Source organism: Ammospiza nelsoni, chromosome 6, assembly GCF_027579445.1.
Source record: "Ammospiza nelsoni isolate bAmmNel1 chromosome 6, bAmmNel1.pri, whole genome shotgun sequence".
In the NCBI taxonomy this organism is placed as follows: Eukaryota; Metazoa; Chordata; class Aves; order Passeriformes; family Passerellidae; genus Ammospiza; species Ammospiza nelsoni.
The window spans coordinates 1,294,643-1,311,635 of NC_080638.1; the positions used below are offsets into that span (position 1 = coordinate 1,294,643).

The following is a 16,993-nucleotide window of genomic DNA, read 5'->3' on the forward strand; positions in this document are numbered from 1 at the left end:
CAACTTATTCTTTGACAACACAGTGCTAGACCAAAAGGAAATGCAAAAATTGTGCCAAAAATAAGATGAGGGGAGGCGTGTGTGTGTGTGTGTGTGTGTGTATGTCCCTTGGATGTCTTATTTCTGTTGCTCTAATTTTATCTTCTGTTGATTTTATAAATGGAACTTAAGCACTGCCTTTCCTAAAAGCTGAATGGATTCCTTAAAAAAAACCAAGCGCAAAGAGCAACCAAAAAAACCAAGAGCACAAAACCCATTTATCCATTTAAGAAATCACCTTGTTGAAACAAACATGTATGTGGCTGTGGATCCCAAATATCTCAAACCCACCAGCATGTTCTGAAGACAGAAGATTAAAGGCCTACTCCTACCACTTCAGCAAGATCTTAATTTTCAGAATTTGCTGGATTCCTTTCACAGAATGGGAACTACAAGTCTTCTGTGCCTCAGAAAGCATTTCAGCATGAGTTTGTAAGAGCCAGCCAAGGAATCTCTGCTGGTTTCAAAGCACTCCCTTGCAGTTTTTCTCCTTTCAGAATTACTGCCTGGAGCTTTGTGCCAGAGTTGGAACCTGCATACACAGAAGTTTTATCTTCTTCTAAAAATAAACTTTATATAGAACTCATAATGGCCCAATGCATCTTGTGCCCCAAAGTCTGTCATCTTCAGCTGCTACTGATCCTTACAGTATTAGAGAATCAAGATGATCCACTTATCAGAGTCACCTAAGTACACAAGAACTGTTAGAAAAAAAAATTAAGTCTCAAGGAAATTTTATAAGATACTTAAATAATTAGAAGGTGTGGCAGGAAAAAAAATCCCTAGTTTTAGCCCAAACTCATTTTCTATATCAAATTAATACTGTTCTTAAGGACTGAACTGATAATATCTATAGTAAAATAATTCACTTGCATATATGTTGTGGCCTGACCATATTAAAAAAAATGTATTTTTAAGTGCAGTAAAGAAAAATATATTCACTCTAGTAGAGTGTCTATGTACAGTTTTGTTCTGGCTTATTAACTGTTTCCATCCTCAATTAGTTAGAATTAATAAAAAGGGGCTTGTTTTCAAAAATTCACCAGTTTTACACAAATTTGCCCTGATGAAATCATTCTTACAATGCTACAATTTGATAACTCTTAATTGTGTACTACTTTGTATTATTAAGGTCAATCCTGAGATTTAGCTGCAATTATAGTCATCTTTTGGATGACATATGGCAAGATCTCCAACTCTTTTTAGCTCTGGAAATTTTACATCTGCCTGTTCCTTCAAGATGCTAAGCATACATGTGTTGACAAATACAGAAAACAGCAGATGGCAAAAAGCAAATGCTCAACATGGAGCACTGGGGATCACTTGAAAAAAGCCTGGACTCAGATATTTGCCATTTTTATTTTAACAGCAGAATGATGTTTTAAAAGAAATTCCACCATCTCTTCTGCTTGATGCCAAGTGCGATCAGAATATTCATGATTACAGAATCAATGTCATATGAACTGCAGCTGGTATCCAACCTGCAAGTTGCTTTGCAAACCTTTGGATTTAAGGCTATAAACACAGAGGAGATGAACTTCTGCAGCTACATAAAAACTGGAAACCATTCTGCACCGACCATCAAATTTGACACGGAATCTTCTATTGCAATCTGCTATTCCAGCTTCTAAAAAGCTGCAAGCAGCGCTTGGCAATGGCAGTGCCACTTGTACCACCCTCAGGAGAGAGCCCAAGGAGCAGCTGGGCACTTGGAGAGGAGGTGCCACCACACTTTGGGGAGCAGAGAGTGGCTCCATCTGAAAGGACACAGAAGGTGACACAAAAGGTCCAGCCAGGGCTGAATTCTCACTAACAGGGAAAAGTGAATGCCCAGGGAACAGCACCAGGATAAAACCACCATTCAGCAACACTCCCTAAGAAATCCAATATTTGCAAGTCCACAGCTCAGAAACCCCAGAGAACATGCCCTGTGTTAATATTTCTGTCTTAACATGCCATGGCAGACTTTCAGCAAAGTCTTACCATTTTTCCAACCATGGAACCTCTCCAACTGAGGCACCTTCCCACTGTAACTAAGAGAAGATATGTGCTGTGCCCTCCAGTCTCTCCTACAGCCCATGGAGGTGCATAAAAACCTTGGTATTCTCATGCTTTAAGGAGCCCAGAGTGACTGGGGAGTGCTGCATGAGGATGGAGAGCATCAAGCAGAGCCTCTAAGAGTTCAGCTAAAAGGAAAAGATGAGCACAGACAGGACAGATGGTAACAAGCACAGACAGGCAGCAGATCTGCCTTGGGAAAACACCTACAAGTAACCATCAGTAAACATCTCTTTTTAGTCAGAGGGATCCATCACAGACACCAAAAGAAAAACAGAAAGAAGTATCTTCACTTTCTCTGCCATTTCTCACTGACTTTTCAAATGAAGAGCATTAACCAAGCAGGCTGGAAATACACAGTGCTAAAGAAATGCTTGTGTATTAAACCAATACTTTAATCTTCTGAAACTAGAATTAGAGAAGTAGACACACAGCTGGAAACTTCGCTAATTCTGGCTTCATATACCCCAAAACAATGACATGAAATGACACTGAAGTACAGCTCCATAACACAACTTAAAAAAACTTCATACAAGAACGGGACTATGAAAGTTTCACTACTGTAACAGCTCTGAACAACACCTGTCATTTTAAATCCATTATTAGACATTATTTCACAGGCAAATACATATATTAATTTCATTACAGTATTCAGTTTAAATTAGCCCCATCTGGACACAAGAGGTATTTTACACTATGGTCTTCTGACCACCATTAGGAACAAACAGACCTTTACTCATCTTTCACTCACATTTTCCAGCAATTCAATAGAACAAAAACATTAGGAGGTCCAAAAAACAAAGATTTCTATTCAAAATAGAACTAAGAAACTTGGCTTCCAAAGCCCTCTCCTAAGTTAGGACAATCAAAGTTTAATAGTGAGAAGCAAAGGATTTATGCCCAGAATCTGCACACAAACATCTTGCCAGGTGCAGAACTTAGACTAAGTACAACAGTCAGTTTCAGGCAAAGAAAAAATCTCCCAGGAGGCACTGAGAAGGAGGAGATGTACACCAGCAAATCCAGCTGAAGAATACCAAGATGCGTCAAATTGGAACATACTGGTGAAATGACCAAACTTTAAAACTGTTTTTATCGTGGTTAGAAATAAAAATTAACAACCTTCCCTCCAAACCCATGAATTTACTTCAACTCGTAACAAAACTCAGTCTCCTGGTCACTGGCATTCTCTTTACCTCCCTTAAAATTCCCAGCTTCTTATCACATTCACTTTGGCACTTCAAACCACCTCAGATCTGCCTTGCACGTGCTCCAACAAACACCCTGCCAATACTGGCAGCCTAGCTAGCAGCTTCCTCCAGAAAAGGGAGTTTTTCCTACAAAACTGAGATCTTTCTTCTTCTCTAGCAAGTCACCAGCTTTTAAAAAACAGGAATTTAGTTACCTTGGGAATTCTATCTGTCTATCAAGTTCAGCTGAAAAGAGTCAACGGTACCAAAAAAGATACTTCACTTTCCTCAGAAACCCAAGGCAGAGCACTTTTTCAGCAAAATGCCTGAATCCAAGGGAGGGAATACAACAGAATAACCAAGAATCACACACAATAATAATCGGGTTCTCATGGACAAATAGCAGCAGCGCAGAAAAAAATAGGGGAATTCACAGAATGTGAAGTCTTGAAGCATGACCAAGAATACAACTCCACAAAACCTTACCAGAAGCTTTCCAATAAAATTAACATATTTTCCTCCTATTCATTTTTTATTTCATTACTGCTGACTATCAGAAAAGAAACTTCTTTGTTTGCTTTGCATCTGGTCTTTGTGTACTTGAGGGTTGCATCTGATCAATCACAAAAACTGTAAAAACAAACCCCCAATTATTACTTTATTGGTTTATAAATATGACTTTGGTGTATTGTTGGAAACCTGAATGCTGAGAATTTCAGAGTTTCTGTGCCTTTCAGCACAGATCCTCAAGAGAACACTGCATTTGACCTGAAGCTGTGGAGAAGCTTCCAAAATGGAATGACAGAACTGGGATTGTGGGTGTGGAGTTTGAATAGAAGTGTGTGATATCACAGAGGGGAAAACTTAAGAGTTTAAGGGTTTAGAATACAGTAATGTATATAAAGGAAGATGGAGGTTTTAGGGTGCAGGCTGGTCCTTCTTCTGCACCTTGTTCTCCATAGGTTTGGGTGGTTCTGTGTAATTGGATAAAAAAGTCCACATTGTGTGGTTGGTTATTGGATTAAAAGTAAAAATAATTTAGGTGTCATTTCTTAATTGGACAGTTTATCCTTAAAAGGCCTTGTAGAGAGGGAGATACAGCTCCATTTTTAGTTTGTTAGAGTGAAGTGCTGCAGAGCTCATAGTTTGTGAGACTGTAGAATAAGAACCCATAAACATCTGAGTCCAGACACAAAATACCTTCTCACACATTTAATCCTGACCTTGGCACAAAAGAAGCAAGGAATCCATCAGTGTATCCCAAAGATCAAATACATAAATCAGTGTATCCCAAAGCTCAAATCCAGCCTTACCAACAAAGCAAGTTTTTGGTATTTCCTTTTGAGTTCTGCTGGGCTGTCTGAAGGTTTGGCCCCCAGGACCTTGTACCAGTCCTTGTGCTCCATCCTTCCCAGGGCCATGGCCTGATGGGTTTGCAATCCCTTCCTCAGCACTGCCTTAGGAAGTCAGATCCATGAAATCACAACCTGGAAGAGAAAGAGAAAAAGCAAAAACAAGGATATGGCAAACTGCAGGATGACAGAACTGACTGTTCCCCTCAAGCACCTCTACACCATGATGTGAGAACTATTGTGCAAAAAAAGTTAAATTCAAGTGGCCATTCCATCCCACAGCCTGTCAAATGTGAAATCTTGTGTTTCCTATCCAAGTGCCTCAGAATATCTTTCTTTAAAAATCATTTTGTGTGTAAAATGAACTGCTTAGAAACACCCCAGGTTACAGACACACCTTTTACACAGACACTTTTCAAAGCAAACTTTTGACTTTGAAGCAATACCGTACTTAACACATAAAAACATAAACTACATAAAAGTGTGACATTTTTCAAAATGGGAATAAGATCCATGCAAGAAGACACAAGAAAAGGTGTGTGTTTGTTTTCACAAAATGCATTTTTCTTCATCCTGCTGAGTAAGAAGTCAACTTTCTTAAAGCAGGAGAGCACACAAAAACAGATAAACAGAAATGAACCAAAACATATCAGGTTAGCACAGGTCACTAAGCAAAACCTAACCAGCAGTGTGGGTATCAATTTTGGCCATCTTTCACCAAATTAATGACTCAGAAAGGAAAAAAAATAACAAACCAGTAAAAAGAAGTGCCAGTAATAGAATGGCAATGCTTGAGCTTCACTCTGATTCTTAGGAATCCCAAGAACACTGCCAGCAGGCAAGAGCTTTGTAAATCTACAAATATATTTGTAAATACACAAAGACATAAACTTTAGGGAATTTAGAGATTTTGGGGAGCTAAGATTTTAGTTAGAGATAAGCTTTATTGGAGTTAATTAAAATAAATGGGTAGACCTTGAAGAAGCTGGGTTTATGATGAGGAATATAGAAACTGATAAATAGCTTTTAGGAACTCAAGACAATTGTAGGCCTCTGTTCTGAAACCAGCTGAAGACTGGGAATGGGAGTCCTACCAAGGCTTCCTTTGTCATATTTGCATTGTCAAGGCAGAAAGGTCAGAATGAGGAAGACTTCAATTACTTCCTCATTTTGGGACCCCTCCCCATGACAGAGACAACCGACCCATTTCAAGGAACAAACTGTGCATGCTTAATGGCTTTGGAACTAATTTCAATACAAAGCAGGGAATGGGATGTACCAAAGTTATGAATATGCATTTCTATTCTGGGTATTCGGTACTTGTACAGATAAAAGGACTCTGTAATCACCTGTAAATTGCGGTGTGTATTTGGGAGTAATCTTGCAATAAACACACACTTTCTAACTTTAAACTGTTAGAGAGTCTTTGTCCATCACAGCTGGATATCAGTTCTAGATCAACATCCATATTTTCTTAATAAATCACTATAGCCAGAAATTAATTCTGAAACAACAACAAAAAAACAGGTTCGGGTTTGGTTTTTTTTGGGTTTTTTTTTTTTTTTTTTTTTTTTTTTTTTTTTCTTTTTTGTTTTGTTTTGTTTTGTTTTTTTCCTTCCTGGTGCAGGGCACAGCGCAGCGGGACAGGGGACAAGGCCATGGGGCAGGGGCCAGCACAGAGGGGCAGGGGACATGGGGTAGGGGACAGCGCAGCGGGACAGGGGACAGGACCATGGGGCAGGGGACAGCGCCATGGGGCAGGGGACAGCGCCATGGGGCAGGGGACAGGACCATGGGGCAGGGGACAGCGCAGCGGGACAGGGGACAGGACCATGGGGCAGGGGACAGCGCCATGGGGCAGGGGACAGGACCATGGGGCAGGGGACAGGACCATGGGGCAGGGGACAGCGCCATGGGGCAGGGGACAGCGCCATGGGGCAGGGGACAGGACCATGGGGCAGGGGACAGGGCCATGGGGCAGGGGACAGGGCCATGGGGCAGGGGACAGGACCATGGGGCAGGGGACAGGACCATGGGGCAGGGGACAGGGCCATGGGGCAGGGGACAGCGCAGCGGGACAGGGGACAGGACCATGGGGCAGGGCACAGCGCCACGGGACAGGGGACAGGACCATGGGGCAGGGGACAGCGCCATGGGGCAGGGGACAGGACCATGGGGCAGGGGACAGGGCCATGGGGCAGGGGACAGCGCCACGGGGCAGGGGACAGGGCCATGGGGCAGGGCACAGCGCCATGGGGCAGGGGACAGGGCCATGGGGCAGGGCACAGCGCCATGGGGCAGGGGACAGGGCCATGGGGCAGGGGACAGGACCATGGGGCAGGGGCCAGCACAGAGGGGCAGGGGACATGGGGTAGGGGACAGCGCAGCGGGACAGGGCACAGCGCCATGGGGCAGGGGACAGGGCCATGGGGCAGGGGACAGGACCATGGGGCAGGGGACAGGGCCATGGGGCAGGGGACAGCGCCACGGGGCAGGGGACAGGACCATGGGGCAGGGCACAGCGCCATGGGGCAGGGCCATGGGGTGGGGGACAGCACATCGGGGGAGGGCACAGCGCCGCGCTCCCGTCCTGCCCGCCCCGGGGCCGCGCTCTCCGGCACCGCTCCCCCACAACCGCGGCGGGCGGCACCGGGGAGGCCCGGCCCAGGCCGCGGCCTCGTGCACCGCTGCCGGAGCCCTCCCGCCGCCCTCCCCCGCAGCTCCGCAATCCCCCCCGGCCCGGCCCAGCCCGGTTCGGTTCGGTTCGGACCCCCCGGTCCCTCCCCGGCCCCGCGGCCGCCCCGCGCTCCCACCTGCCTCGCACTAGCCATGGCAGCGCACGCCTAACTCGTCCGGCGGGAAACACCCTGCTCTCCCTCGCGGCGCTTCACGCCTTGCGGCTCGGCCGGCGCCGCCTCTTTGTTTCCCGCCGGGCAGTAGTGGCGCCGCACCGGCAGGAAGCGCGGCCTGACGCGTCTCCATGGCGACCGTGCCTCCCTCAGCCCGACCCGGCCCGGCCCGGAGCTGCTCCGGCCCCGCCGCCTCCCCCGCTCCGGCTGCCGGGCCCTCGGGCCCAGGAGGCACCGCTGGAGGCACCGTCCCGTTCCCCTTCGCTCGCTCGGAGAGCCGCAGAGCCGCTCTCCCCGCAGGGACTCCGCCTTCCGGCCGGCCCCGCAGGCGGAGCGCGGCAGCCCGGCCCGCCGGCCTTGGGTCGGAGCGGGGCCGTGGTTTCTTCGTTCTGTGGGGTGTTTGTGCTGAAGGAGAAGGAAGAAGGTAATCTTGGTGAAAAAAATCAAGCTCTGGAAGCAGGTTTTTTATGATGTATGTTGTTGTATGTTTTCTCATTAGAAACATACAAAGCGCCTTAACACCCCCAGCCCGCCCCTAAAAGTACGAAAACAGTGCAAATAAAACCCTATGACCACCACAAAAAACCAAACAAACAAACAAAAACCTAAAACCCCCATCACAAACACCAAAACCCCACCCCATAACAAACAAATAAAACCCACAAGAAAAACAAAAAAACAAACAACTGCAAAAAAAACTCCCAAAACCCCACCACAAACACCAAAAACCCAACCCCTAAACAAACAAACACCCAAGAAAAACAACAAAAAAAACCACCCCAAAAAACCCCCCAAACACCACCACAAACACTAAAAACCCAACCCCTAAACAAACAAACAAACCCCCAAACAAAAGCAAAAAACAAACACCCCGCAAAAAACCCCAAAAACTCCACCACAAACACCAAAAACCCAACCCCTAAACAAACAAAACCCCAAACAAAAACAAAACACAAACATTCCCAAAAAAACCCCAAAACCCCCACCACAAACACCAAAAACCCAACCCCACCAGAAACAAACAAATAAATCCTCCAAGAAAAACAAACAAAACCCCAAACAAAAACAAAAACCAAACACCCCCAAAAAACCCTCCAAAATCCCAACCCCTAAACAAACAAACAAATAAAACCCCCAAGAAAAACAGACAAACAAAACCCCAAACAAAAACAAACACAAAAAAAAAAACCAAAACCCCCCCACAAACACCAAAACCCCAAGCCCTAAACAAACAAACAAATAAAACCTCCAAGAATAACAAACAAACAAAACTCCAAACAAAACAAAAAACCACAAACACCTCAAAAAAACCCTAAACCAAATAAAATCCCCCTATGAACTTTGGTGGGTGCTGTAGACTTTAGCTTTTGGAATCTTAGGTAAAACTAGCTAGCAAAATCCCTAAATGTTTCTCCAGGCAAACTCAGTTCCCACAACACTTTTAAATGGAAAGCATTGTGACAATATAACAATGTATGCATCCTGTGACAATATTTTTATGTAATAATGTAGAATTAAAGCCACTCCTTGTCCCTTTTTGTCACCCTTTGAAGTGTTTGGGCTGGACAGAAGCTGTCAGGGGGCGTTCCTGGCATATTGTTCCACCAAACAGAGCAGAGTGGGACAGCTGGGCTTCAGTGGGAAACATGGAGAATTTATTTAGGTTTTAAAGGTGGGAAAACATCAGATCTGCAAAACCACTCTACTACACCTGATTAGGCCGATCTGTGTCTGTGCTGGTGTCGGAATTCAGGACATCCTGGATGGCTCAAACCCCTGCCAGGGGGCTCAGAGACCCTGGCACAGAGCCCAAGACACCGGTGACTTTTAATTATGACCCATAGAAAAAATTACCATCCTTAGATGAAGATCTGCAAGCCACGAAAGTCCAAGTAGAATAATAGTTAGTTTGTCACAGGGTGAAAAAGTGGATTTTTAGAGTTTTTAGAATGGGGGTTCAAGAGGCAAGATAGAAGATTCTGGGCATGTCCAGCCTTTGTCCTTCTTGGCCTCCACCTTCTGCTGTGATGTTGGCACTTTTGGATTGGTTTGGAGTAGAAGCTCACTGTCTAACATAGGTGACAGGCATTGGGAAGTTATTGTAAATATTGTACACGTAGATTTTAGTATAAAAAGATAACACCACCCTGGGGGCAGGCAGAGTGCCTCTGTCTGGACCTCAGCAGGTCAGAGGAAAAATTTTGTAGCTAAGAAACAATAAACAACCTTGAGACTGAGAACTGAAGAGTTCTGACTCCTTCTTCAATTGACAGGCTGGAAAAAGAGACTTTCTAACACATCTCAGAGTCACTCTCACCAACAAAAGTCCCAAAATGCTGCTTGCCAGGGTTCCTTTTGAAATGAGAATTTTCTTCTTGGGCAAAGGTTTCAGTGTGGTTCCGTGTGGCTTCTCCTTTACTGGGGTTGGTGTTGTTTTTAAGAAGTTTAAATAACATTTGGAAGTGTTTTAAAAATGTGGTGGTGTCCTTGAGATTGGTCACTACACCTGTGCTTTCACCAAAAATGGTTAAAATCTTCCTAAAGACTAGATACAATTTCCTTTATTGCTTATCCCTTATGGCAAAAATTCATGAGTATTGCACATTGAGGGTTTTTTCAATTTTAAATCATGATATGATTTTTATCAGCTCATAGAGTATTTGAAACACAGAGTTGTTTGAGAGATTGTGAGCAACTTTATGTCTGTAATGACAAAGGAGAAAATAAACAGAAATAGAAAAATCTAAATGGAAATTTTATATACATGAAGTATATATATAATATATATAGGATATAATATATGTAGTATATAATATATATACTATATAATATAGTATATAGTACATAATATATAATATATAATATATAAAGTATATATAATATATATAGTATATAATATATAGTATATATACTACAATATATATAGTATATATATAGTATATGATATCTATAATATATATAGTATATAATATATAGTAATAATATAATATAAACAATATAGTATATAATATATAATATATATACTATACATATAGTATATATAGTATATATTTTATATAAAATATATAAAAATATAGACTATTCTATAGAAATTGATTATTAATAAAATATAATAAATATGTATAAAATTATTATATAAATGATGTAAATAGAAAATTAACTGTACATGTTATGGAATTATTTCTGGAGTCAGTGGAACAATTTTGGAAGTGTAACACTTGTTCTTCTCTGTGCATGTTCAGCATGCCAAAGTAAATCAAAATAGGCTTTATGTTATATTTTTATATACATATATACATATATACATACATATATACACATATATATGTACATATATATACACATATATATACATATTTATGTACATATATATGTACATATACATATATATGTGTGTATATATATGTATATATAAATGTTTATATTTATAATATTTAATAGAATAATATTTAATATATTAATATATTAATATTTAATATTTAATTATAATATTTAATAGTTTGGTGTTCATGCACCACTGACCTTGTCTGGTATCACAGTTTTTGTGTCTCAGTTTCTCTTTTAATCTGCCCAGTTTCAGAAGCCATAATATCTAATCTGAACCTCTTTCAGCATCATAAATAAGCACTGAATATTGATTAGGTTTTGATAAATTGAAGAGCTTGAGCATCTTTAAGTCATGCAAAGATGAATATTTTGTATTAAATATGGGTTGGGTCAGCCATAGCTAATCATGCCCTGACTGGCTGGTCAGTCTCAAGGCAATTTTATGATCTTTCATCTCTAGAGATATAAAAATTAACTCAGTTCAAGATGTGTTAAATAGGAGTGGGGATTTAAGGGAGAAGGAAAACCAGACTGAGAACAGATGCTCTGGTTGGTGAGTCACCACCACACAGCTCAATAAGCCAGAGCTCTGCTGCTTTTTCCCCTTCTGAAAGAAAAAGGAAAAAGAAAAAGAAAAACAAAAAATTAAAAAAGAGTAGGTAAGTGCCAGGAGAGCATGAAGAACTTGCCATGAACTCTGGGACTGTTGTCAGCATGGAGATATGAGACACTTCTGTAAGAAACCAGGCTTGCTTAATTATCTCTAATTATTACAGGTGCTGTGCATGTCACTGGAGCTGGGCACCTGGACATGGTGAAAAGTTTCTTTCCCTTGTTCAAGAGACTTTAGATGTAAGTTGGTGGTTTCAGACATTTTTGTGAAAATATTTAACTTTTTTTCTTGAGAATGTCATGTAACACTGGGCTGTGTTGTCACAGAATTATGGGAGAATTATTTAGGGACTTAACTGGAGAGTTTTAGAATGGCTATAGGAGAATTTTTTAGGGATTTACCTGGATACGGTGTATGCTTCTAGTACTGCATGGAAAGATGAGTACCAATGATGGACCAGCTGAAACATCCAGACTTTGTCATTATTAACTACAATTTTTACTTCTGGATGGCATTTTGCAAACTCTTGGTAAGTAAAGCTTTTTTGCTTTATTTTTTTTTATTATTTTTAGTTATGTTGGTTTTATACTGCTACATGGAAAGTCCTAGAATGGTTATAGGAGAATTATTTAGAGATTTGGCTGGAGAGTTCTAGAATGATTATAAGAGAATTATTTAGAAACTTAACTGTAGAGTCCTCTAATACTTATAGGAGAATTATTTAGACTGGAGAATCCTAGAATGGTTGTGGGAGAATTATTTAGTGATTTAAATGGAGAGTTCTAGAATGATTGTAGGAGAATTCTTTAGAGACATAACTGGAGAGTCCCAGAATGGTTAGAGGAGAATTATTTAGAGATTTAACTGGAGAGTCTAGAATGATTGTAGGAGGGTTATTTAGACTGGAGAGCCCTAGAATGGTTATAGGAGAATTATTTAGAGACTTAACTGGAGAGTCCAAGAATGGTTATAGAAGAACTATTGAGCGATTTAACTGGAGAGTTCTAGAATGATTGTAGGAGAATTATTTAGAGACATAACTGGAGAGTCCCAGAATGGTTATAGGAGAATTATTTGTTTTGGAGAGTCCAAGGATGGTTATAGGAGAATTATTTGTTTTGGAGAGTTCAAAAATGGTTATAGGAGAACTATTGAGAGATTTAACTGGAGAGTTATAGGAGAATTATTGACAGATTTAACTGGATACTGTGTGTGCTTCTAGTACACTGCATGAAAAAGTGAGTAAAAATGATGGACCAGCTGAAACATTCAGACTTTGTCATTATTAACTACAATTTTTACTTCTAGATGGTATTTTGCAGTCTTGGTAAGACTAGCAAGGCTTTTTTGCCTTTCCTTTTTGGTTTGTGGTTTTTTGCAGGCACAGCTTCTCTGGGCACCCTGTGCCAGGGCCTGCCCACCCTCACAGGGAACGATTTCTTCCTAATAGCTCATCTAAACCTCTTTCAGCATCATAAATCAGCACTGAATATTGATTGGGTTTTGATAAATTTAAGAGCTTGAGCACGTTTAAGTAATGCAAAGATGAATATTTTGTGTCAAATAATGTTTTGCAGTTGTTGTCTTCATCTTTTCAATGCTTTAATGTGACAGCTAATATCAGCAATTAATTAATGTGACAAATAATAGTACAAGATTTCATTAGGGAGTCTCACTGGTAGTTCTGATGTGCTGTTTTCAGCCTGGCTCTTCTGTCAGTACAGGGAGAAGAATTTTTTCCAAGTGTTTTTTTTCTGTCAGAGCTGTAGAAGACAGCTGACTCAAAAGAGTGGTAAAAGTGACCATTCTGAGTTTTGTCTCTTGGAAACAACTGAGATAAAATAATTTGTTCAACGTTGAACAATGTTGGACTTCTTTTTTAATCTAGATATTAAAAATCCTTGGAGGAGATGGGATTATTTAAAAATTATTAATAGATTTTTTTTTTCTTTTTTTTTAAGAGAGAGGGGTCAGAGAACTGAATGTTGAGTTCTTCCAGAATTTGTTTTAATTGGATCAGATTTGTCAACAATAAAAAGACAAAGTTTTATCTCCCAGGAGATGTGCATATGATAGACTAAATGTCATAATGATGTGAACAAATGAGATGTAACGTGCACGGAAAATATATGTTTTCCATTAAATTTCCACAGAAATGATTGAAAACGTCTTGGGAATTATTTAAGCAATTTACAATATTGTTTAAAAAGGTACATCTGGGCACACTGAGTACAGTCTTTTGCCGTTCATTAGCAATGTATTTAATGAGGGTTTTTTTAAGTGATAGATAGTTAAGGTAACAGACAAGTGACAGATTGTTTGTCTTTAACGATTTCCCTATTTCAGGCCCATTACAAAGCAATTAGAAATCTGACAGCATTTTTACTCTGCGTTACTGATCATCTAAAGTGATGAGAAATGAGAGGTGATGAATATTAATTGTATATTTTCATATAATTATCATAAATTATTACCTTGTCTAGTGCGCTGCAGGTGGAGTAAAATCAATGGATGAAAATTCAGTCAAATATGATAATTTGAAAGGTTTCATGACTTAGTTTTTGTCTTTAAAGTGTGGTGTCAATCAGTCTAAACCAGGCATGCATTAACTGAGGGAAATACAAAGATGCTCTTAGTTTTCCTTGCTTTGCTAGCACTGAGCAGAGTGGCTTTTACTCTTGTGCCCTGTGACAAATTATTTACCTCTCTTTTAAAGCCTGCCAAATTTATCCTGGACTGTGGGAGTCACAGACTCAAGAGGGTTTGATTTACAGCCTTAGAAGAAGGCAAAAATGTGAAAGCAAGGTACACAGACATTGAACAGAAAAATCATAAATTTATGTTTCTATAGTTATAAGTAAGAATGTGTCTTAAGTAAGTGAGAAACTGTATTAGATAGGATGATGAAGGGTTTTATAGTGTAGTAATGTGATTGTACAGAATAAGTTAAGAGTTTAGATGTTATAATAGAGGTATATGTGTGTATGTCTAGTGGCAGCCCATTGGACAAAAGTATCTGCAGTGCGGTAGAAATAAGTAAAGCTGATAGGTCAGAAAAGCAAAATAAGCTCTGTGGCATCAGCCTATTGGGTCAGAAATTTCTATATTTCCTTGTAAGAAAGAACCTGTGACTTTCTTGAGCTATGGCCAACTGCTTGCTGTCTCAAAATCTCACAGCCTCTGAGAGTGATGTTTATTTAAACAATAGATCACCTTTAGCCCAATTTTAGTCCTGTCCCCTTAATTAATGCCACAACAGTGACACTGGATTTTACCTATTCCTCTTCAACTTCTCTCCAGAAGTACTTACAGGTTGTTTAAGCTTTGCAATATGTAACTTCTGTAATTGACATAACTTATTTTTATAATGCATCTCCTCCATTTACAGTTAGTGGAAAAACCATAAAAATGGATCACAGATTCTCCAAATCAGGTGTCTAGGCAGTGTGGCCAGTGCTTGTGTTTCTCCTGAGAAAAGTTGGGTGAGATGAGTTATTCAATATCACTTTAGCCTTCTAAGACAGAGACAAGAATGATGTACCATTTATCTGGGATGGCAGACCTTACCCATGAGACAATCCATTCTTTTTCCTCATCTCCTTTCACGTTCTGGCTCAGAGAAGTGAGCAAATTGGATGAACCATAAAAAGAAATTATTATGTTGCTAAATCTATCAGAGTTCATGTATTTGAAGTCAAATAAAACCTGCAAGTGCAAGACTGTATTTTTATCTTGATTTTCAACGCTTGACTTTGCAAACTGTAGAGTTTTAACAAATTGCATCCAAAACTCACTTTATTATCATATTTTATCTTCCAATGTTAGTAAGAAAGAATAGGGTTGGACTGTTTTCTCCTGATGGAAAACTTCACAACCATGTCCTGCATTAATGTGATTTCTTCTATGAGCACAAAGCCAGGGTTAAACATGTACTTTCTATCTCTGGTAGTGACCAGTGGTAGCATGAAAGGGTGACAAGAAACAGCACTAGTGTAGAGAAAACCTCCAGGTGTTATATCTTCCAGGATATGTGTTTTTCATATCTGGAATAAATTCTGTCCTGGCCTAACAATCTGGAGTTAGCAGCACACTGTTGTTTGAAAATGAGAATCTCATTCATCAGTGAGCTACCATTACTTGGCCACACTTTGTCAGAACAGTATATTCTGATCCCCACCTTCACCATAATGGGGTTTCCTTTGGGATATTCTCATGGCTCATTCACATCCTGAGGGCTTGTTGATGGAAAAGGTGGCACATTTAGGCTGGTACCACCATGCCCTTCCTGCTGAGGCCTCATGATCATCGTTAGGAGTCTCATTTTTTCTGTCTGAAGTCAAGGTCCAACTCTTCAAGTTTAGATTTTACATACATAAAAATCAGCTTGGTTTATTTCCCAACTCTGTGCCAGTACACATTGTAGTAACTGTTTTCAGGTTTTGCAATTTCAGTCCTGGTTTTGTCATTAACAATGATTTCCACCATGCTCTGTGAGGCATACACCTTGTTCTCACCATTTTCTTCCCTTTTTTCATGTCTCTCATGAAACACAGAGCAGTTTTAATACCCATCCACTCTCTCAGGACTGCAGTCCAGCTCTGCCTGTATTGCACATGGGTTTTTCAAACAAAAGGAACTGTTTCCTTCCTCTGCCTCTCGTGCGTATGTTCACATTCTGCACAGTCACGTGCTGCTGACCGTGCGTATAGAGACACATGTTGTGTCATATTTCTCTTTTTTTTTAAATTCCTCTGATGAATGCACCGAATAAGACTTCTTTTTTGGATACACCTTGATCTTTATTCTGATGTATTTAAACCAAATATTCAGGTTTTTGAATACCCTTATCAGAAATGGGTCTGTTTAATGTCACTTTTGTTACTTGCTAATGCAAAGTGCAATATACACAAAGGCAAGGGAGCAACAACTGTGGTGTGGATAAAGCTTGCAAACAAAACAGATTGACAGCATTTCACAGATTTTGTTAAAGCCAGCTTCTTGAGAAAGGTAATTATAAAATGAACTATTTAATTCTGATATTTAGATTATTAATTTTATTTTAATTGGCGCTTTCCAAAATAATAGAATATGTTTCCACATGTTTGTTGAAGAAAAGTGCTGGGCTTTTTGCTTATTTTCTTTAAAGATACAGTTTATAACTCCTCATGTTTTGATGAACATATTTCTATTATGTAAATTCTTTTAAAGACTAAACTGCTTTCCAAGTGTGACAACAAGTAGTGAAGTCCTCTTAGTATTGCAGGGAAGACTATACCTGCTGTGCCTCAAAACCATTTAATGCAATATTCCTATATAATATATATTATATATATTATATTATATTATATTATATTATATTATATTATATTATATTATATTATATTATATTATAGTTATTTTCATTAAATAATATAACAGTACAATACATATAATATTGCATGGTTGTTTTTATCGTATTGAAATAAATAAAATGATAATAAGTATAATATATAATATATAATATATAATATATATTAAATGATATTATATATTATTATATTAAAATATAAAATATTTTTCCTCAAG

At 39.8% G+C, this 16,993-nt stretch overlaps 1 protein-coding gene across 2 annotated transcripts in view; it reads right to left on the reverse strand.

Annotated features, from left to right (window-relative positions):
- DNAJC24 (DnaJ heat shock protein family (Hsp40) member C24) overlaps positions 1-7,473 on the reverse strand; it is a 35,034-nt gene extending 27,561 nt beyond the window's left edge. The window contains exons 1-2 of one of the 2 annotated variants that reach the window (XM_059474605.1): positions 7,453-7,473; positions 4,601-4,774 (exon numbers count right to left, since the gene is read on the reverse strand). In XM_059474605.1, coding sequence (XP_059330588.1) covers positions 4,601-4,708 — 108 coding nt within the window. In that variant the 5' untranslated portion in view covers positions 4,709-4,774; positions 7,453-7,473. Of the gene's footprint in view, positions 1-4,600; positions 4,775-5,988; positions 6,197-7,452 lie in introns of those variants that run through there. The other variant, XM_059474604.1, reaches the window with a different exon arrangement.
- Between the last annotated feature and the right edge of the window lie 9,520 nt (positions 7,474-16,993).